We start from the raw sequence: 23424 nt of genomic DNA on the forward strand, positions 1-23424 counted from the left end.
ACAAAAAAGAGATCTGAATCCTTTAAAGTCCAGATACAAGTTAAAAACATATTTTCTACTTATGACTTATATTGGAATTACTGTTTATTTTGCTGCTACATTATCCACTAGTTAACAATAAAGTTTTTCTTAATAAGCTATACATTTATATTTAAACGTATTTAGAGGTTTGTGTTTCTTTTCATATTAAAGAGCACACCCAATTCCACACAATAATGTAATTATAAAACTGATTATGCAGAAATCAGCACTGGTATTGGATTGGGATCGATATTGGACAATACTGAGATTTCCGATATCGGATCGGAAGAGAAAATGTGGTATCGGTGCATCCCTATAGGAAAGTGCAAGCCTTGCTCACAACTGGTAGTTTTCATGCATATTGGGGATAACATTGCACATGCTCCAACAGGTCCAGTTCTTCTTGCAACTCTATGTGAATGTTTCAGAAAGTTTAGTTCCTACAGTCTATAATTAAGTGTCTCATATACTGTACTGTAGATCTTGATCATAAAAAGCCTCACTCCTTGTCCTCACTTAAATGTGTAGGCCTACATAATTAGACTTCCTTTTACACCAACTAGGTGCCAAAACACCATGTGGATGAAGAATATTGCTATTTATCCTCTTTCAGCCACATATCAGTAATACCAAATAACATTTTCCTCTAGTAGAGACAAATGTATACATTTTTATGTTTAGCTGTTCTGAAGTGCCTCTTCTAAAATTCTCAGCCAAGTAGGAGGTCCCTCTGTTGGGAACAGGGATCAGAAAATTAGTGTTAATTACTTTTTGATCTATTGACATTAACTCTGCAGACATTCAATAGGTTTGTTACATCTGTGCTGCAACTACACTCATCTATTCATTTGATTACCCAACTCTGAATAATGCATGAGCTTGGAAGCAGTACCATTTGTAAAATGCTGAAAAGGCAATGCCAGCAGCGTTCAATCATTTGAATCCTATTATTAAACCAATCATTTGAATCCCATTATTAAACCATAAAGTTTAAACCCTGTTGGATTTCAGTTGATGTTGTCCCTTAGAGGCAGTTCAGGGATAATCTGTTGATTATGTAGCTTCTTCTACAGAGTGTGGCCTTGGGACTATTGTCTACTTATTGTTTGTCCCACCCTTTAATTAGTAGTGACAGGATGCAAACTGATCCAATGACACTGCAAACATTCTGACTATAGGTACTTTTTGAATACTTTGAATACTCTTCAATGACCACCAACACAGTGCCGATTTTTGCTGGTGCCAGAGCCATTGCCAAATCTGGAACTTTTACCCACATTTCCAAAAAAAAAAAAAAAGATGCCAGGAACCAGCTGGGATAAATCACATGTCAGTTTCCAATCGGTCTGTATAAATTACTATAAACTATACCAGTCCAATTATAATAAATGAAGCGGTCTATATTGGAATTGTGCAACAATGTACTGTATGTTCAGTTGACTGTTCATGCACCACTTCTCCAGAAACTTTCTTATCCACATCCATCTGAAATAAAAATGATTTACTTTACTATATCATATTTGGGAATTGATTGTTATAAAAATTTTTTTATATATATTTAAATAACTTCTGCTCAGTATGATTTGGCTTAAAGATGCTGCATTAAATTACTTTTGGATGTTATAAACGTTCTAAAAAACAAAGTAGGACTCGTAAACAGACTATCAGTGCTTGTCAGTTATGCCATTTTTCTGATTGGCTTTTTAAATTACCTGGCCGTACTCCAGCTAGCATGATCACATGGGAACTCATCATGTTGCTACTGAATGTTCTGGTACCCTGATATTGACCCTATCCTGCAATGATATATATATAATTATCATTTTGTCATATTTAAAGATAACTATTTAGAATTATTTCATCATTATATATTGGATTATTGTTATATGAGGGGCTTTCTGAGCAAATATTTGTATATGCGATTAATCATGATTAATTCATCGGGACACCATGTAATTAATTCGATTAAAAATGGTAATCGATTGACAGCCCTAATATATATATATATATATATATATATATATATATATATATATATATATATATATTATATACATATAAAAGTACGCTGGATGTCTCTTTCGGACCCCCTGAGCTGGATGAGAGTTTCGCTGCTGTATTGGAGAGCGTCTTTGGGAGTGCCCGCCCAGTCTGAGGCCGATGCCGAGCTATCCGCTATGCTTGCCTGGGCTGCCTCGAGTGTTGGGCTGGACTGGAACCCTTCATCCTCCTCTTAGCCCTCGTTGCTAGACGAGGGCACAGGGCGCCGCTCACAGCCACGCCCACCCGGATGTGAATGATGAGCTGTCGAAGTCCTGGAGGGCACCTTTTACTACCCGAAACCGACTTCCTTGCTCATCTACTCTCACTACCCTTGACGGCGGGGGTGGTCCACGGGTACACAGAACTCCCTCAGGTGAATAAGGCTAAAACGCCACCACCTAGCATGATCGAACATCACTGCCCTCTGAGGCCTGTAGATTGACGTTGTCTGTGGTGACCAAGGCCTACAGTGCCGCAGGACAGGCCGTCTCCGCCCTGTATGCCATGGCCGTCCTGCAAGTCCACCATGCCAAGGTGCTAAGAGATTGGGTAGAGATTGCTAAGAGAATGCACTTGGGTAGTCCTGATTCTGATTTGTTGCATTAACTGCACTCAGCAGCCAACCTCGCCCTCTGGGCCATGAAGGCCATGGCGCATGCACTCGGACAGGCGATGGCCACCCTCGTGGTCCAGGAACGGCATCTGTGGCTGAATCTGGTTGAGATGCGGGACCCCGACAAGGCTTACTTTCTCAACACCCCCATCTCCCAGATCGGCCTATTCAGTGACACCATAGAGGACTTTGCCCAGCAGTTCTCAGAGGTAAAGAAGCAGATGGAGGCCATCCAACATATCATTGCATTGGCCTTCCAGACCCAGGCCGTGCCCGCCCCATTCCGGGTTCGAGCACACTCTACAAGGAGTGTAGCATCCTCGTGGACATTGACCAATGGCACCTCTATAGAAGACATTTGCAGAGTTCCAATATTCCAATATCTCCTAGCTCCCTCTGCCCCCCAGTCACTGTGTTTGTAGATCTCCTCCCCGTCGAGGTAGGACCTACCACCGCAACACTCCCATATGTGGCTGGTAAGCCCATGTGACGTATTTGCCACATGTTATCCTCACCTGCTGGGCAGGATGTGGTCTCTGCGGGGTATTTTCCCCCTGAAAGAATAAGACTGGAAAAGAATGCCTTCCCCGATGTGTGTTATAGCATTAGATGGCCCCAGACGCATCTAACACTCTATGGAGTGAAAACATAGAGAGAGAAAAGGCCGCTGCTGGCGTGGCCTGCTCCCATGCTGGTTATGTCGCTTCCCACCCTCTTGTATGTGGGGAAATATATGAAGTCTCTTGGGGCGTTTGGGAAGGTCACGTGCAGTCTAATGCACCTGCTATTTTCACACCAGGCAGCTTGCTTGCACCTTCATCAGCAGTTGTGCCCCTCTTGCCACAACACTGTTCTAAGCTGCTGACATGGGCGGGACCTTACTCTCGGCTCCTCAGCTCAAAACCTGTCTGAACAAATGCACGCTTCCCTCCTTATGTCCGGGGGAGGGGCATGCAAATTCTGTTTGCCAATTCTCATTTGCCTTTTCTTGAAGAAAGAAGTATCCAAGGCTCTCGAGAGAACCCTGGTGTCACTACATTGACACAACATCTCGTTCCCTCCATCAGGGAACAGAGGTTACAACAGTAACTGAGTATGCATGCGTGTTATCGAGATGATTAACAGGTGATTTCTTTATCTAAAATGTGATTAGCTCTTTTACCTGTGAGACGGGAACTCTTTTCTTCATCCATTGACCGTTGGGCATGCCATTGTCTCCCATTCATTTTAAATGAGTGGTCCCTCTCTGCTAAATAGTCTCTGGCCTGACTGAGTTTTCTTTTAAGAATTTTAGGCATTCTGTCCTGCTGATGCCAGTAAATATATTATTGTGGCACCGCCAAGCTGTGTGGAAAATGGAATACAACTTAGCTGGTTTGCTCAATCTGCTGTCATAATGAAATATGTGATGTCTCATTTTCATGCAGCCCTGCATGTTCAACTGGGACACACAGAAGATCTGAGTGTGACGATTTAGTTTCATTCACAACAATTCTTTGGTCTCTGTAAGCTTACAGTCATATACACCCTCACATAAAAGCCATCAAAGCTCTCATTTTAATCACAATGGGTGTAAAAAGTTCTTCTTTGGATGTTCTATGGAAAGCTTTCTTGTCATAAAGTCTGGAGTGATCGAGCTTTACGCTTTCAGAAATGATCAATTGGAATTATGTTCTCCTATCCAGTCTCAGTCCCGCTAATGACGATGGCTTTGAGCTGCAGGGATGGGAGCGTTGTTTTCCCCACTGAGAGGAAGAAAGATGGTTTGATGCAGTGTTCAGCACTGTCTGATGCTTGTCCTGGAACTTCCACTAAAGCTTCCCTGCATTATTACCCTCAGGAGAACATGGCTGATGAAATATTATAGCCTCTCACTCCATACTAACTTATGCTACACGATAGATCCTGACACAATACCTGAGAGCGAATGAGGGTGAGGGATAGAATATTTGTAAAGTTGTTGATCATTTGGTGTAGGGCTGAACAAATAATTTATATACATTTGAAATTGCGATTTGACATATTATCAAACCACAAAGGCTGCAATCTAATTAAATAAATAAATAATCTGTACGCTTGTTGTGCTAACTTTGTTTGCAACTCTGTGTTCTTTATTGTATTTACACATAAAAGCACATGTGAGGCTAATGAGCTGAATGCTTTAAATGTACTCGAGAGTAGATTCACGTATTGCACATTTGTGAAATTCCAAATATGCTTGGTAAAATTTACTATCCAAATCTAAAGTAGCCTCATAACATCAGTTTTTGTGGATGAGAGAATTTCACTGCATTAAAAGGCCATTATCAACTCAACTACAAACAAAAAATGTCCGCCTTGTCTCATGAAATTTACGTGAACATTGCAAAGTTTCTGCAAAACTGAAATTACGTGCTTCATAACACATTTGTCTGCACTTTCAAGAGAAATTTCCAGCAGGGGGCACCAAAACAGGCCAAAACGGGGTTGTAATCAGATTAGGTTTTTAAGGTGAATTTTAGATGTAGGTTTAAAAATAAAACGTACCTCCCTAACCTAAAACTTTACTCTAAACTTAGCCAATAGTTTCCGAAAAGAGAAGTGAACAAACAAAACTGATAGCATTACCCCTAACCAACACCTAACCTTAACTAATAGAGATTTAAACTGCAGAAGCGAAATAAAAAGCCAGTTTTCTTTTTCATTTTATGTCGCTTCTATGACTCTGTCGTGTCAGGCGTCCGATTGATTTTTTTGCTGGTTTTGAATTGGTTCTTTTGAATTGGATCTGTTTAAGAGGACTCAAGTGTGAACCCTTTTTTTTCCTTTTTCTTTTTTTCTTCTTTTTTTAACAATATTTATATTTTCAGTAGAGAATGTTTGCCCATGGATTAATTTAGCTTAAAAGGAAACATATTAACTGTAACTGAAACATATTTTTACTGTATAAACTAAATTTCTCTTTTTCTTTTGTCTTTATTTAATTTAGTTTTATAGGGACAGTGCACATCAATAAAAATGTCTGTATATGTGCCAGTTTAGCTACTGTACTATATGTAGTACTGCTAATTTTCAACAGTAGTCCCTGGGCAGGTATTCCATTTAAAAAGCAGAAATGAAAAGGTCTTGTATTCTATTAAAAAGCAGAAACAAAAAGGGATATAATTCTAAAAAAGTGAAAATCATCATAACATCATAAAACAAAATCATAAATACATACACCAAAAATTGGTGCCTGGGTAGTTCAGTGAGTACTGACGCTGACTACCACCCCTGGAGTTGCAAATTCGAATCCAGGGTGTGCTGAGTGACTCCAGCCAGGTCTCCTAAGCAACCAAATTGGCCCGTTTGCTAGGGAGGGTAGAGTCACATGGGGTAACCTCCTTGTGGTCATGATTAGTGGTTCTCGCTCTCAATGGGGCGCTTCGTAAGAGTAGCATGAGTCTCCACATGCAGAGTCTCTGCCGTGTCGCGCACAACGAGCCACGTGATAAGATGCGTGGATTGACTGTCTCGGAAGTGGAGGCAACTGAGACTTGTCCTCCGCCACCCGGATTGAGGTGAGTAACCGTCCCTTGAGGACCTTCTATGTAATGGTAACTGGGCATTCCAAATTTCGGAGAAAAAGGGGATAAAAAAAACAACAAATATTTGATTCGCAATTGATGATAATTATTGAGTATGATAACACATTGGATTTTTTTTTTAACCCTCTGGGATCGACGGACGCGCCGCCGCGTCCTGCTGGATATTTTCGTCATTACAGCAGAAACAACTTAAAATACTCCATAATTTTGGGGCATACAAATAAGTGTAAGACATCATTAGAGAGTATAAAGGGTCTACTTTTATTTGTGTACACTCACAATAACAACAAAATTGTGTGCTTTTGTAAAATAAAGAAAATAAAAAGGGTGAGCTTTCAGCAGTCTCTGTGTTCACGAGCATATTTCAGAAACATTACTGCGAATACTTTTCACACAAACATGAAACATATGTCTAAAGAAAACTTAAAATGTCTACTTTTAAATAAAACAATTCAAATTTAAAACAAATATTCTCCTGTAATGCAATCTGTTTGAAACAAACCGATGTACAGTTTTTACCGGTCCATCTCATTATCTGTAATGTGATCCCACCCACCAGCAGAGCGCGCCATTCATAAGCTAACATGCAGAGACGATCATCGCAAATGTACATGCCCCTGACTCTGAGGTTGTAAACACTTTTCATTCATTTTTCTGCGCGTTTGCAAGATACACAGGGGACTATGAGGTTTGATTTAAACACATTTCATTCATTTTTTTGCACGTTTGCAACAATACACAGACGAGAAAGCTCCAGGATAGTATGGAAGATTTAACATTTTCAGCGGCACTCAAATGAACGTTTGTATTTTGAAGAGTGACTTGATCCAGCCAAGGATACAATTTCAGACGAAAAAGTCAATTAATTTTCATTAGTTGACATCCTATTTTATATAAACATGTTCATATTTTACTAGTGGTACTGTTTCCAGACTTGCCAGCCAGGATTCAGAGTATTGACATTTTAAATATGTCCTAATAAGCAAGATTTAGTTACATTTAAATGCTGTTCAGGCTAAAGCAGGCATTTAAATTGTATGCTGTATGATATATATAGTATAAATGTTTAGATTATATTTTATCTAGTGTTTATAGTGCCTCATTATCATCAACAAAGCTTGTGCTTGCAAATATGTGTTCAGGTTAACCCTCTGGGGTCTGAGGGTGTTTTGGGCCCTGGAGAAGTTTTGACATGCCTTGACATTTGTGCTTTTTTCAGTTGCTTCAAAACATATTAATGTCTAAAGTCTGATAACACTGTCTTCAGCACAAACTGAGCTACAATAATATGTGAGCAACATGTATGTACAGGTTTGTATTTTTGAGAAAATAACGTTTATGCTTGGTTTTTGAAAAAACGAAAATGTTAAGTCACTGAAATAAGGCCATATAACACATACTAAACATTTGTCCACAAGACTTTTGAGAACTGGATCTTGTAGCCTTGAGTTTTTGCTACAAAATAATGTGAAAATCATCCTGATCACTCATTCATACAAAACAATATAGTCATTTAACTTTTGTGTGACAATTTTAGTGCTGAATGGTAATATGCGAGGAGGCGTGAACGATCATGAATATTGATGTGATTCACACCTGAGAGACACAAAGACCACTCCTCTGGGCCCATCAATGAGGAATGTGACAGAGAGAGAATTAATGTGAGGAGACTTAATGATCAAAATCAAGTTTTAAGTTAAAAGAAGTAATCTGACTATATATTTTCTTTAAATATTAAGACTTTACTTAATTTTAGACCTACACTACCATTAAAAGAAGTCTCTTCTGCTCACCAAGACTGCATTTATTTGATCCAAAATACATATGATAATATGCTGATTTTCTAATTTAACCTGAACACATATTTGCAAGCACAAGCTTTGTTGATGATAACGAGGCAGCATAAACACATTAAAATATAATCTAACATTCATATTATTTTTATATCATATTACATATCATATTTATATCATACATCATACAATGTAAATAACAACATTTACATGTAACTAAAACTGGCCTATTAGGACATGTCAATACTTTGAATGTCAAATGTCAAACTTTGAATCCTGTCTGGAAACAGTCCCACTAAAATATGTACATGTTTATATAAAATAGCATGTCAGCTAATGAAAACTCAATGACTTACTCGTTTGAAATTGTATCCTCTGCTGGATCAAGTCACTCTTCAAAATACGAACGTTCATCGGAGTCCCGCTCTTCTTCTCAGAAAAATGTTAGCTCTTCCTTAATAGCCAAGAGTTTGATCGCCTGTGTATCGTTACAAACATGCAGAAAAGTTGAGTTGTGTTGTGTTTACATCAAATCTCGCAGTCGGGGGCGTGTACTTTTCCCTTGATCACCTCAGCACATTAGCGTATGAATGGCGCGCTCTGCTGGTGGGTGTGATCACATTACAGATAATGAAGCTGAGCCAGGAAAAACGTACATCGCTTTGTTTCATACAGATTACATTGCAGGAGAATATTTGTTTTAAATTTGAATTGTTTTATTTAAAAGTAGACATTTTAAGCTTTCTTTAGACATATGTTTCATGTTTGTGTGAGAAGAATTCGCAGAGTTTAAGTTAATTTTAGTGACGTGTTTCTGAAATATGATCGTGAACACAGAGACTGCTGAAAGCTCAACCTTTTTATTTTATTCATTTAAAAAAAACCACAAGGTTTTGATGTTAATATGAGTGTACACAAAAAAAGAAGACCCTCTATAGTTTATAATCATGTATTGATTGTAGTTATATGACCATAAATGACGGAGTATTTTAAGTCTATGTTGCTGCTATGTGAAAAAAAAACAGCAAAACGCGCCGGCGCGTTTGCCGACCCCAGAGGGTTCAATGAGTAAAATACACTTTAAATATGCCCATATTAGAAAATCACCATCTTATAATGATTTCTGAAGTATCACGTGACACTGAAGACTACAGTAATGAAAGAAAATTCAGCTTTGATCACAAATTCCATTTTACAATATATTTAAATAGAAAACTGTTCTTTTAAATTGTAAAAAGAGTTCACAATATCAGTGTTTTTACTGTATTTTGGATCAAATAAATCCAGTCTTGGTGAGCAGAATTCTTTTAAATGGTTGTGTAGGTCTAAAATTAAGTAAAGTATTTATGTAAAGATAATATATAGTCAAATTACTTCTTTTAACTTAAAACTTGATTTTGATCATTAGGTCTCCTCACATTCATTCTCTATCCCTCATTGATGGGCCCAGAGGAGGGTTTTTGTATCCTCAGGTGTGAAATACATCCATATTCAAGATAGTTCACGCCTCCTCGCATATTACCTATCAAAACTAAAAGTGTCTTACAAAAGTTAAATTAATATATTGTTTTTTATGAATGAGTGATCAGGATGGTTTTCACATCATTTTGTAGCAAAAACTCAAGGCTACAAGATCCAGTTCTCAAACGTCTTGTGGACAAATGTTTAGTATCTGTTATATGACCTTATTTCAGTGACTTTTGTGAAATTTTATTTTTTTCATAAACCATGCATAAACATTATTTTCTCAAAAATACAAACCTGTACATGCATGTTGCTCTCATATTATTGTAGCCCAGTTTGTGCTGAATACAATGTATTCAGTAAAAAATATTATATGTTTTTAAGCAACTGAAAAAAGCGCAAATGTCAAGGCATGTCAAAACTTCTCCAGGGCCCAAAATACCTTCAGACCCCAGAGGGTTAACCATGATTTTAAAGTGCATATGAATGAGCAATCGAATTTACAAGCACTTAGTGACAAAATATTCCAGGTCCGTTTATTAACCGTTGTTTAATAAAATCTGTAAGAGGATGAGCTAACCCATTCAAGATTTTATATACAAGACAAGAATCTGTTAATATAATTAAATTACCCCAGCTCAATATATTTAGATTTTGAATAGATTGAAAGTGATGATATCTATTTGGCTTCATGTCCAGCACCTTGAGTTCCGGATTATATACTGATTGTACAGATTTAAGAGTTACATATGAGACTTAGCCCAGCATTAAAAAACAATGTTGCTGCTTTTGTAGTCTTACAAAATTTACAGATTCTGATATATCGGAAATGTGATAAATTAAACTTTACAATGTTTATAATGCATTTTGAATGTAAGGTTAGAATCCACAGTGATATCGAGATACTTAAAACGATAAACTACTTTCAACTTTTCTCCCAAGAAATAAACATTTGGTTTAGAATCATTGGTTTGTCTCTTGTTAAAAAAAAATAAAAAATGTCCTGTGATCATTAAGAATATGCAGAATAGCTTTCAAAAGGGTTACAGTGTTGCCTCGGCTATCCTGGCCCCATTTTCCACTGTGGCCTCCTAATAATCCCCCTTGTGTGAATAATTGTATAGCATGTCCTCCCCCATGACTGATGAATGCTGAGGGTATTTGCAACAGTTAAAGGTCGGGCAAGGAGGAGGTGGGAACTTGCTGAACAGTCAACATAAACTTTAATGATATAAATGAACTTAAAACAACATAAAGCATAAGGACACAGACACACATGCAACACGGCCACGTGCGACTCTCTCTCGAACTGGTGTCTCCAGCTGCCCCTTATCTCACTCTCCCGCTGATCAGCTGAGAGCCCCGGCCACGCCCTCCTCCTCATCAGACTTCTCCCTCACTCGATTCAGGACGGGGTGCCACCTGTCTGACAAACTACCTCCCCCATCTCTGAGAGGAACCACATCGCCTCCTGTGAACCTGGGGGGAGAGATTAGGGGAGGCATGGGGAGAGGGAAAGGGTGAGTGGAGACACACAGAGAGAGAGAGGAGAGAGAGAACTTGTTCGGTGGCTCCAGGATACGCTGTCGCCCGTTCCTCAACCGCACCTCCGCCCTCTGCCGGATGCCAGCTCACGGCTCCCCTGGTGGACGGCAGCAAGTCCTCTGGCCCCTGGTGGTTGGAACTGCTCCTCCCCTTCTTGGCAGGGACCCCTCCGTCCCCAGGCACACAGCCACAGCTTCTCCCCTGGACAGCGCATCCCTCATCCTTCCCTGCTTTCAGCACCACTATAACAGTTTAAGGTTGGGCAAGGAGGAGGCAGGAACTGACTGAACAGTCAACATAAACTTTAATGATATAAATATTAATAAACTTAAAACAATAGAAAACATAAGGACACAGACGCACATGCAACGTGGTCACGTGCATCTCTCTCTCGAACTGGCGTCTCCAGCTGCCCCTTATCTTGCTCTCCCGATGTTAAGCTGATCCGTCACGGCCACGCCCTCCTCGTCATAGTATACTCACACACATTAAGTGCTCCAGTACACAGCTGGGTTCAACACATTGATGAAATGTGTTTAATGTACAATGCTTTAGGAATTTAGTTTATAAAAGTAGGTATAAATGTGCTAATGCAGTCAGAGTAATTCTCACTTACCCAATCAAAAGTGAAATAAGAGAAAAAGGGGTATGAGCACCTCTTTAATCAGGAAGTGTTTCTCAAAATTCTAAATCTAAAGCATAACCAACCCCCCTTTTGCAAAGTGTTGAAACCTAACATGAGTAGTTTTTTTTCTTTTTTTTTTAAGGTGCACTAAAAGGCATGAATACTACTTTTAACAAATATAAGTGTAAGGTCATGCATACTCGCAGGAGATGAAGTCATTTCAGTGGTCTAGATATGCTATTTATTTCTACATAAGTGTTCCCCCTAATGGTGACTTGCATTTTTTATATGTTCAAATGCAGAATAAATACTGTATATCATTGATGACAAATATGAACACGCTATTGCTGCAGTGACTTTGGTAAGTGAAACATTTTTACTGTTGCGAGATGCTGCATCCACACCGATGTCCAGATAAAATCCAAGACCACCATTGCATCAGTGGTTTAGAAAAGACAATAAAAGCCAGTGAAATATAAAAACAAATCCCCAAAAACCTTTCATAAATGTATTTTCTGAAAACTTAATACAGTCTGAATTCTTGTTTATAATGACTTCCATTTTTTTATCTTCAATATCGGAGCTGAATGATTTTCATGACATTCGATTTAGTTAATGTTTCTGGAAACTGACATTCTTTCAATAATGCAGATGGATCACTAATAAAATATGCAATATTTGCCTTTGAGCTGTTGTCATGTATGCATCAGTATGCATCTTGTTTTATCTCAGTAGTGTGTGTAATTAATCTAGTGCTTAATTAATTGCGATTTTTAAAAGTCTGTGTGTAAATAATGTTTTGTACGATTGACCAAAATGACATGCATCAGAAAAACTATAGAGAAATAACAAAGACAGCAAAGTTGCTTTGTCTTTAAAATTACTAAAAAAGGTCCCTAACAGAAAAGTTAAGTAACTGGAATTGTTAAGTGGGTTCAGAATTGGAACCAGAATCTTAAAATGTCTTACGATCACTGGGGGAAAAACTGTCAACATCTAGAAGTGGACTTTACTAATTTGTTAGAAAGCTCAATTGAAACTAAGATTTTAACTAAGAAACTAAGAAACTCAATTTTAGGCTAAGAGCCAACAAAAGTTTTGTAGTTTCAACAGCATTATATTCAGATAAAGTAGTACTCTATGAAATCATTAACTTCAGTGTGGTGTTTGATTTTACAATAGAGCTCCTTGGAGGAGGAAGCATTTTCACCTCTACAGTCACCCCACTTTTTGTGAAATTGAACCACTCTCCTGCATTAGTTCTTGTCCTTGATGGAAGGATTAACTCTCCTCCAGTTCCATTAAAAGGCAGCCCTGCCCCCTCTGGCCTCAGTCATGTTTTCCAGTGCTGAGTATGGACAAGAAAGTTAGGTGTAAAAATGCAATATCCTAAAACCTTGCTTTGTAATTTCAGGCCATGACCTCCTTTAGTAGTGGGATCTTTACTTGGTCAATTAAATTATAAACTACAGCCCTGGTTCAATTTTGAACTTCTTTTTAGGTCCACCCAGAATACATCAGAATACTGAGGTTTTTAATTACAGTTTTGTTTGTTTGGTGCTTGTCTTGTGTTTGCCAGAAATCAATTTTTGTTTTGGAATAAAGAATGGTCGTATTCAATATAAGCTTGGAAATGTTGTCTGTGTAAAATGAAGTTAAATCATACCAGTTTTCCTCTTCTTTTCTCACAGCTCAGCCAAATCTACCCAAAATCCATGAGGGATGGTGGGCTTACAAAGAAGTTGTTCAGGGGAGCTTTGTTCCAGGTAATATTTGACATCTTTTATCAAGTGTGATCAGTGCATGTAATCAGTGCAGAGTGTGATTAGTGCACAGTTAGGGGTGTTCCTTATGCTCATGTTGCTGGACAGTAGCAATTATTCCGATGCTATGGGGTTGATGTAATGAGTCCCACTAAATAACATGCATACCTAAACATTTTAGTTTCCATAATTTCATTACCCAGTGCATAACACCATGACTGCAAATGCCTTAACACATATTTTCAGCATTAATAAATAGCCTGTGTAATTTTAGTAGTGAATACTTAAAGGAATGTTTCACACAAAAATGTAATCTGTCATTATGTACTCACCCTTATGTCATTCCAAACCCATATGGCTTTCTGTCTTCTGTAGAACACAAATATACAGAATATACCAATCAGCCACAACATTAAAACCACCTGCCTAATATTGTGTAGATCCACTTTGTGCCACCAAAACAGCACCAACCTTGAATTCAGAATGGCGTTCATAGATGCTCTTCTTCTCACCATAATTGTACAGAGCAGTTATCTGAGTTACCATAGACTTTGTCCGTTCTAACCAGTCTTACCATTCTCTGTTGACCACTTTCATAAAGAAGGCATTTTTATTTGCAGAACTGCCGCTCACTGGATGTGTTTTGTTTTTGCCACCGTTCCTTGTAAACTGTAGAGACTGTTTTACGTGAAAATCCCAAGAGATCAGCTGATTAGATAATCGGATGGATTTTTGTTGGTGCCAGATGAACTTGTTTGTGTATTTCTGTAACTGCTGATCTCATGGGCTTTTCACGCACATCAGTCTCTAGAATTGACTCCAAATGGTGCCAAAAACGAAAACACATCCAGTGAGCGGCTGTTTAGTGGATGGAAATGCCTTGTTGATGAGAGAGTTCAACAGAGAATTGCCAGACTGGTTTGAACTGACAAAGTCTACGGTAACTCAGATTACTGCTCTGTAAAAATTGTGGTGAGAAGAAGTATCTCAGAATGCTGTTCTGAGATGTGGGCTGGCACTGTTTTGGCAGGGGCACCTACACAACATTAGGCAGGTGGTTTTAATGATGTGGCTGATTGTTATGTGTGTATATATAGATTTTTATACAATAGCAGTTGATAGTGCCACACATTCATGCCTAAAGAAAGTTCCCCAAAAGCATCATAAAAGTAGTCCATGGGACTCGTGTGTCATATTCCAATTCTTCTGAAGGCATGCAACAACTTTGTATGATGAACATACTGTAATTTAAGTTGTCATGTACTATAAAATAAAATCAATTGTTTATAAACACTGTAACTCAAATATGGCAACACGAAAATAACATCTACCCTTAATGGTTCTTGCATATCTCCAATGAGATTTGATGTTTGGGACGTTTTACCATTTTTGATTTTCATTTTGATTTAAGTTTATTAATAATTTTATTTTAGCATGAAGAACAACTTAAATGATGGTCTGTTCATCATACAAAGTGGGCATATGCCTTCAAAAGACATGGAATGTTACGCACCTATCGGATGGACTACTTTTATGACAATTTTTGGTGCTTTTTTTAAGCTTTAAAGTGACGCACTATCCACTGCTGTTGTATTAATCAGTGATTGTGACTTTCTTTCAAATATATCTTTTTGTGGTAAAATGTGTTTAGAATGACATGATGGTGAGTAAATAATGAAGTAATTATTGTTTTTGGGTTAACTATTCCTTTAGTTTTACAGTTACACCTTTTTCTTATCAAAAAAGACTATATTTGATAAGTTCTCCCATGATAGGCACTCCAGAATTAAGCAATTTTTTAATAAAAAAATTTAGCATGTTGAAACATACAAGGTTACCTTTTTATTATATTTTATTTTATTAAAATATCTTTCCTTTTTGCTGTTTATTAGGCTTATAACGTCATGGTTATTGTCGTAACCTCCGTTCCCCGAGGGAGGGAACGAGACGCTGTGTCGAATGAAGTGACACAAGGGGTCTTCCTTGGATGCCGAATCTTTCGTCTGAACATGGGAAAAGGCCAATGTCAAGATGGCAGATAGAATTTGCATGCCCCGCCCTGGACATAAAGGGAAGCGGGGCAGTGAATGCCAGTCAGGATTTTGCACTGAGGAGCCGAAAATGAAGCATGGCCATTTACAGTGCTAGGTCTAGTGCTGTGGCAGGAGGGACACAACATCTCGTTCCTTCCCTCGGGGAACAGAGGTTACGACAGTAACCATGAAGTTCCCCTTCTGTCACTCACTCGACGTTGTGTCGAATGAAGTGACACAAGGGGTCCATAGAAAAGCACCACGCACTGACCGTGTTACGTGACTGTCGAAACAGGTGCACAGCAGGCTATTGCGTGCTAGAGTCACCTGTGCCGGCTGCACGTAGCCCTCCCCAATGCCCCCAACTCCTTTTTTTCTTTTTTTGCATACAAACCTTAGGTTTCCCACACCCCTGTGGGGAAAAGGTGTTACATGCCTAGCATGGGAGCAAACCCAGCAGCCGCAGCCTTCTCTCTCACTATGTCTCTCACACAGGACGTAAAGTGGCTGGGGCATATCTTAAGTCGGGGAAGCAGGAGATAGCATGTCTTTTAGGATGTCCTGAGGCTAGGGAGAAGACTTGAAGCCCTTACCCTGCTCTGCGCACCCAGCAGGGGGTGGATTTAGAGACTGAGGAAGAGGTCTAAGGGGGGCGTCTTCAGAACTCATCAGCGCTGGCGTGCCGGGGCTGTAGGTGAGGCCGGAGGCAAGGTAGCTGTCCAGTCCGAAAATGTCCTATTCTTTCAGGAGGGAAAGACCCTGCGGAGGCCATGCCCTGCCCAGTTTTAGGGGGAGGTACTGCATGGCAAATACACCAGGAGGGTTGTGAAGCCAGACGTCGGATATGGCGCGGTGGTAGGTCCAGCCTAATAAGGGTAGACTCTACAAGCATGGCGGCCAGGGCAGCAGGATTGTCCAGGGGAAACGTGGTTCCGCTGACAAGGGGGACCATACCGTGGAAAATGCATCACAGGGATTCAGCCTGGAGAGGGAACTATGCCCGTGGAGCCCGACCCCAGTACAGACCATTGAGACTCGTAGTGGGTCTGGCCACGAATTGCTCCACTGAATTCTCGGGCCAGAGGGCTAGTGAGGAGAAACATCCAGGCACCAACGCTCAGTGGCTGACCTGGGACAGAAGGCACACTGGATCAACTTGGTGAAGGGCCCAAGGTGCAAGTGGAACACCCGATTGGTTGTGTCGCGTTACGAGTTGTACCGGCTCGGACCTGACAAAACACGGGACGAGACCGACTCAACCCTCAGATTGTAAAACCTGGCAAAGGTATTGGGTGTTGCCCAGCCCGCAGCTTTGCAGATGTCTGCTAGGGAGGTGCCATGGCTCAGTGCCCACGAGGATGCCACACTTCTAGAAGAGTGTGCTCGAACCCACAAGTGAGTAGTCTGTGCCGTCCTTCAGGTCTACCGCCGCGAACCAATCTAGCTGTCGAATGCAGGTGAGAATCTGTTTCTGCATGAGCATTTTGAACGGGAGTCTGTACAAAGCCCGGTTGAGAACTCGCAGGTCCCTGCCACTTTTCTTGGGTACGATGAAGTAAGGGCTGTAGAAACCCTTCTTCATCTCAGCTGAAGGGACGGGCTCTATCGCATCTTTGAGGAGAAGGTTGAAGATCTCTACTCGTAAGGCCCTGGCTTGTGGCCGTGCACAAGAGTGTAGCAAATACTGCTGAAACGAGGCAGGAGCCGGGTGAACTGAATTGCGTAGCCAAGTTGGATGTCCTGGCCAACCAGCGTGATTGATTGGGAAGTGAGAGCCACTCATCCAAACTCTGTGCGAGGGAACTAGCGGGACGATGGTTTTTGACATACCGGGCGGGGCTTCTTGGTGGGGGGGAGCAGGTAATAATGCATAAGGAGGCAAAAGAGCGTCCCGAGGCTTGGGTGCTGAGAAAAGACTCAAAGCACTTACCTTGCTCCACACACCCAGCAGGGGGCAGGTTAGAGACTGAGGAAGAGGTCCTAAGGAGGCATCTTTGGAACTCATCAGCACTGGCCTGCCGGGGCTGAGCAGTCGCGGGGCCAGAGGCGAGGTAGTGGCATCCAGGGAACCGGGACTGTAGAGTTTTAATGCCGGGGTGCCGTGAGAATGGCGAACACCCACTGGATTACCCAGGGAGTGGGGAAATCGCTCTTTTATTGAACATGTGGGTACCGCAACCCGGAGAGGGTGCGGCCAATGAAAATAAGGAAAACAAGGATACTCCTCCCGGCCCTCCACCGGGGGATGGAGTGGTCTTGGTACCATCTTCAGTGCAAACATCCGACTGTTTGGGTTGCCAGTCTCAGGAGCGCTTTGGAGCTTTTCTGGTCCAGGAAGTGGTCCTGGAGATGGGGGAGCTGAGAGCTGGGCCCAGGTTGCGGTGCTGCCTGCCATTGTTTGGTCACAGGGGGACGCTCTCAGCGAGCAGGCATGGTGCGCTGGTTGGGCGGCGCTGCGGCATGATGTGTGAAATTGCCTCCGTCTGCTTCTTCACCGGCGAGAACTGCTGGGCGAAGTTGTCGAAGGTGTCACCGAAGAGGCCAAGCTGGGAGACAGGGGCGTTGAGAAATTTAGCCTTGTCAATGTCACGCATCTCGACCATGTTCACCCAAACGTGGTGCTCCTGGACCACGAGGGTGGCCATCGCCAGCCCGAGTGCCTGCACTGTGATCTTTGTGGCTTTGAGAGCAAGGTCGGTGGCAGAGCGCAGTTCCTGCAGCAGATCGGGATCGGGACTACCCAGGTGCAGATCTTTAAGTGCCTTGGCTTGATGGACCTGGAGGAAAGAGGCGGCCTGTCCGGCGGCGCTGTAGGCTTTGGAGGTCAGTGATGACATCGTCCTACAGCATCTAGAGGGGAGTACCGGACGGTCCCGACAGGTGGCGGCGTTCTCTGGGCACAGATGTATCGCATCCGCCCTATCCACCTGAGGGACTTCCGTGTACCCGTGGGCCGCTGCGCCATCCAGGATAGTGAGAGCGGACGAGCTAGGGGGTCGGTTACGGGCAGTGAGGCGCCCTCCACAACCGCGTCAGCTCGTGGGAAGAACGATGGGGGGGGGGCACTGGGCTGGGCTCAGACGAGCTTGGACAGAAGCAAGCAAGTGTGCTGGGGGGCGGGTGGTTTTACTTGGCAAAAGCGAGCCCGTCGTTATTCCTAAGTCGCCTTCATCGCCAGCCGGGTCGTCCTCAATCCCGTGGGAAGAAGGAACGACACGGAGGGTGGCTGAAGTGGCTTTCTCTCGTGAGAAAAGAAAGCCGTGACCGCAATGTTGCCATGGCTATGTTCTCGCACTGAGAACATGAACCATTCATAAAACGCTGCCTGCGTGTGATTGCAGCCCAGGCACACGAGGCAGCTTTTATGACCGTCAGAAGTGGAGAGGAATCACCGCATCCAGGAACTACACAGAGGCAGAAAGGCATCTTGAAAAAGACGCATCCTGAAAAAGAAGTTCAACACCGCTGTGTATTGCTCTTTTGTGAGTGGAAAACTCAGACTCTGTTAGAGGAAGTACAACTCTTTTAGACAGAAAGAACGTGCTGTCGAAGCACCCAGGGTCTTGAACTGCACAGCGTGCAGAGAGAGAGAACGTCAGCTGGAAATGTGCCGTGCGGATCCAACAGCAATGCTTCTCGCTAGTAGAGGTGAGTAGAACAGGAGTGAAACTCAGCTGCTTGCTGCAAAACCATTCAGCTCTGAAGAAAAATTCTGATTGGCATTCCCTGCCCTGCTTCCCTTTATACCTGTATGTCCGGGGCGGGGCATGCAAATTCTGTCTGCCAACTTGACATTGGCCTTTTCTCAGGTTCAGAGGTACGATTTGGCATCCAAGGAAGACCCCTTGTGTCACTTCATTCGACATAAGGTCGAGTGAGTGACAGAAGGGGAACGCTAGATTTTTGTAGATTGATGACTCTTAAATGTTCACAAGCTCATGTAACTTCTTTAGAATGTCAAATGTTTATAAGGAATACCTGATCCTTGAGTACAAATGAATCTTTAATGTTCTGTGATGCTAATGAAGATGTTATGACTTCAGTTAAAGAAAGTGAGAATGATAGCTTGATAACTTTCAAACTCCTGGCCTTCTGAGCGTTATATAACAGCTGCAGATGGGATGCTTCTTTCTATCTATCCTTTTCAATTAAAGGTAAACTTGTTTTTTTTTCCTCATTAAACACGTTTTGCACACAGACATGAATATCACTTTTGACAAATATGATAAACCTAATATACTGTACACTTAAATGAGATGAAGCATCCAGTCATGTTAGTGACCTAGAAAAAAGCAATTTTATTCTGCATGGCACAACAATAACAATAATAAGATATAGCGTGTTTCCAGTGCTCAAGGCAATTTTATAAAAGCTAAACAAAACAAGCAAACCAATCAAGGTAAAAACAAACAATGTATACATATTAAAAACACAACATAATAAGTCAACAGCATAGGGATGATATGGATTAGCATGTGTGTGATCCACAAGTTCAAACAGATTGAGTATGAGTGGAAACATTTCCAAACAAACACACTCTGCAGAGAGAGAGAGAGAGAGAGAGAGAGATATCAGGAACACAGATAACAGTTCTCTCTAGGCAGCACCGTCCTAGAGCATACGATGCAGTATACTTACCTTGGGCTGATTATCACTGCATCAGGGAGCTTCAGTAAGCCAGTGAATTAACTTAAAGTAAAAGCTCGAAGAGCTCTTTACGCTATTAAGAAAAAGTTCTATAATATTGAATTACCAATTCCAATCTGGTGTAAGATCTTTGATTGTGTCATACAGCCCATAGCGCTGTATGGAAGTGAGGTATGGGGTCTACTCAGTGATCAGAACTACACTAGATGGGACAAACGTCTAACAGAAGCCCTACACACAGAATTCTGCAAATTAATTTTGAAATTACAAAGGAAAACACCTAATAATGCATGTAGGGTAGAAATAGGATGATTCCAATTGATTATTAACATACAAAAAAGATCTCTAAATTTTTGGATGCATTTAAAATCAAGTCTCACAGAATCGCTACATTTTAAAGCGCTACAAACCCAAGAACTGAACCCTGAAAAAAGTCCCCTCAGTCAGCTGGTTCTGAGACTCACTAACCCAGTTAACACTACTAACATTAACCAGCCTCAGACCAGCACTGCTTTTCAAACAAACATCAGACTAAATCAGATCAACAAACAATCTAAAATCAGAGAGAGAGAGAGAGAGAGGTGTTGCTGTCAGCGACTGCACAAGGGCTACAGCAGCACCTGGACCTGCTGGAGAACTACTGTCAGAACTGGTCCCTCACAGTCAATCTGAAAAAAAAAAATTATGATTTTCCAGAAAAAAGCCAGATTACAGGACTCCAGATACACATTCACTCTGGGAAACACTGTAATAGAACACACCCGACACTACTACTCCCTCGGTCTAAAAATCAGTGCTTCAGGGGGTTTTGGTCTGGCAGTGAATGCACTAAAAGAGAAAGCTAGAAGAGCATTCTATGCTATTAAGGGCAAATTTACCCAAGTTGACATTCCTGTAACAATCTGGTGTAAGATCTTTGATAGTAATGTAATGCCTATTGCTCTGTTCGGGTGTGAGGTTTGGGGTCAACTCTGTCTGGCAGATTACTTGAGATGGGACAAACACCCCATAGAATCCCTGCATGCAGAATTCTGTAGAAACATTCGAAGAGTTCAGAGAAGAACACCTACTAATGCATGCCGGGCCGAACTAGGCAGATACCCCCTTATTATACATATTGAAAAACGATCCCTCAAATTCAAGTTCCCCTAACACACTGCAACATGAAGCCCTTAAAACCCAAGAGCTGAAGCCTAAAACCAGTCCCCTTCGTCAGCTGGCTCTGAAACTCACAAACCCACTAACAACTAACAAACACCAGTTTCAGACCAGCACTGCTGAACTAAACCAAATCACAATAAACCAAATCATAAAGGAAAGCAAAAATTCATATTTGGACCATTGGGAAAATTAAAGTAAAAACCAAAGCAAACTGGAATGTTATCAGTCCCTAAACAGAACATATAATCTGGCAGAATATCTGCACACTGTAAGAGATCCAAAACAGAGAAGGATCCTCACCAAATACAGACTCAGTGAGCACAGTCTGGCCATAGAAAAAGGCTGACACAGACAAACATGGCTTCCAAAGGAAGAACGAGTCTGTGCTCACTGTGACATGGGTGAGAGACACACTTTCTCCTTCACTGTGAGAAATGTACAGAGTTGAGAGAGAGATACCTCCACAAACTCTCAAACCTCATGCCACAATTTTCCAGTTTGGCAGAAACCAATCAGATCTTGGTGTTACTGGGGGAGAACCATCATGCATCAGTTGCAGGTAAATTACTCAGAAACCAATTACTGCCTTAATGTACTTCATTCACAGTACTTTTATTCTCTTATGTTCATAATGTCATGTTAAATGCTTATTTTATTTTATATTGTATAGTGTATATTGTTATTATAGTTTTTATTTGATTTGATTCATTACCTGGCACCTTATTTTAATTCTATTTTTATTGTTATTTGTTACTATCTTATCATTATTATTTGTCTTGTCATTATCTGTTTTGTGTATTAATGCATTGACAATATTGTATGTAAACACAATCATGCCAATAAAGTACTTTTAAATTGAATTGAAATTGAGAGAGAGAGAGAGAGAGAGAGAGAGAGAGAGAGATAGTAGTAGTGTAGACAAAGAGGAACAAAATAAAAGATAAACAGTTTATCAACCATAAGTATTTACTAGAAGTAAACATTTTATGCAGAATGGTCAAATTCAGTATAAGCTTGGACATTTTGTTTATCTAAAATTAACGTTAAGTTAAAGTATAATTTTCAAATAAATACATTTTCACTGTTTTCCCCCTCACACTCTGCCAAATGTACCCAAAAATCCACCAGAAATTACTTGACAACCACAGTTTTGTCTGTGTTGACAAATTCACTATTGCAACTGGAAATCAGGGCGGGACATATCGAAGGTTTCATTCCTTTTTACTATTTTTCTTTTTTTAATTGCCAAAAACCTTTTTACATCACAGCCATGAACATGAATTGCCACTTGAATCTGTTAGTAAAATGTAAGTGGTATCAGGGGAGAAACATTCTCATTCTAGACAGCAATTTATTGGACAGAATGAGTGCAAGATGAGTGGTCAATAATGTTTGGTCTGTTTTCCCAGAAGATACATTTGAAATTAATCTGTGAATTCTAAATGTTGATGTTGTGAACTTTTAGGAGAACACTAGCATGCAAATGGCCTCAATGGTAACAGACATGGAATAAAAGCCACAAATCTCAATTTCAGACATTTTTAGAAGAATCATACTTTGATGCAATAGTTTTGTGTCACATTGGTTAGATTCAGATTGACATAAAAATGATGATTAAAAAAACTGTAAAAATGCTTTAGTGCCACATTTCAACTCTACTTAGAGACAGTATCTGCAGTCAAACTACATATCAATATTTGCTCTCTCTAACTGTTTCTTACTCTCTATAAACCTCTTTATGTAGTGGTGTGATCAGGGTCTCTTGGGGTCAACAAAAGGGAATTAACATACATAACATATACAAGCTTGTAGTTTATGATACCTTATTTAGGATGTTGTTTTATTTGCTCTTTGATCCTTTTTAGAGGATTACATGTTTCACATTATAATGGAGAGTGAAAGAAATCTTGCGTTTCTGAGTCAGAGTCACATCCTCTAGAATATCACGCTGGGCTTAAATCACACCATCTTGAGCAGCTGAGAGGTGTGTCAGATTGGCAATCTGGTTCCTGCTTATTCACCAGTGCTGTTGGAAGGACCTCAATGTGAGGAAGAGGCAGCTGTATTGTGGTGATTGTTTAATGCTCTGTTCCCAGCAAGCCAGAGTTGCTTTTATGTTCGAGCTCCACAGTTCCTGTCTCTGAAAAGCT

General features: G+C 40.8%; 1 protein-coding gene across 2 annotated transcripts in view; it reads left to right on the top strand.

Moving 5' to 3' along the window:
* LOC127626986 (carbonic anhydrase-related protein 10-like) overlaps positions 1–23424 on the top strand; it is a 243382-nt gene that overhangs the window by 27902 nt on the left and 192056 nt on the right. For both annotated transcript variants that reach the window (XR_007968514.1, XM_052103165.1), the window contains exon 2: positions 13362–13436. Coding sequence is in view for 1 of the 2 variants with exons in the window: in XM_052103165.1 (XP_051959125.1) it covers positions 13362–13436 (75 nt within the window). In the remaining variant the exon portion in view is untranslated. The remainder of the gene's footprint in view (positions 1–13361; positions 13437–23424) is intronic.

The sequence above is a fragment of the Xyrauchen texanus genome, chromosome 33 (assembly GCF_025860055.1).
Source record: "Xyrauchen texanus isolate HMW12.3.18 chromosome 33, RBS_HiC_50CHRs, whole genome shotgun sequence".
Taxonomy (NCBI): domain Eukaryota; kingdom Metazoa; phylum Chordata; class Actinopteri; order Cypriniformes; family Catostomidae; genus Xyrauchen; species Xyrauchen texanus.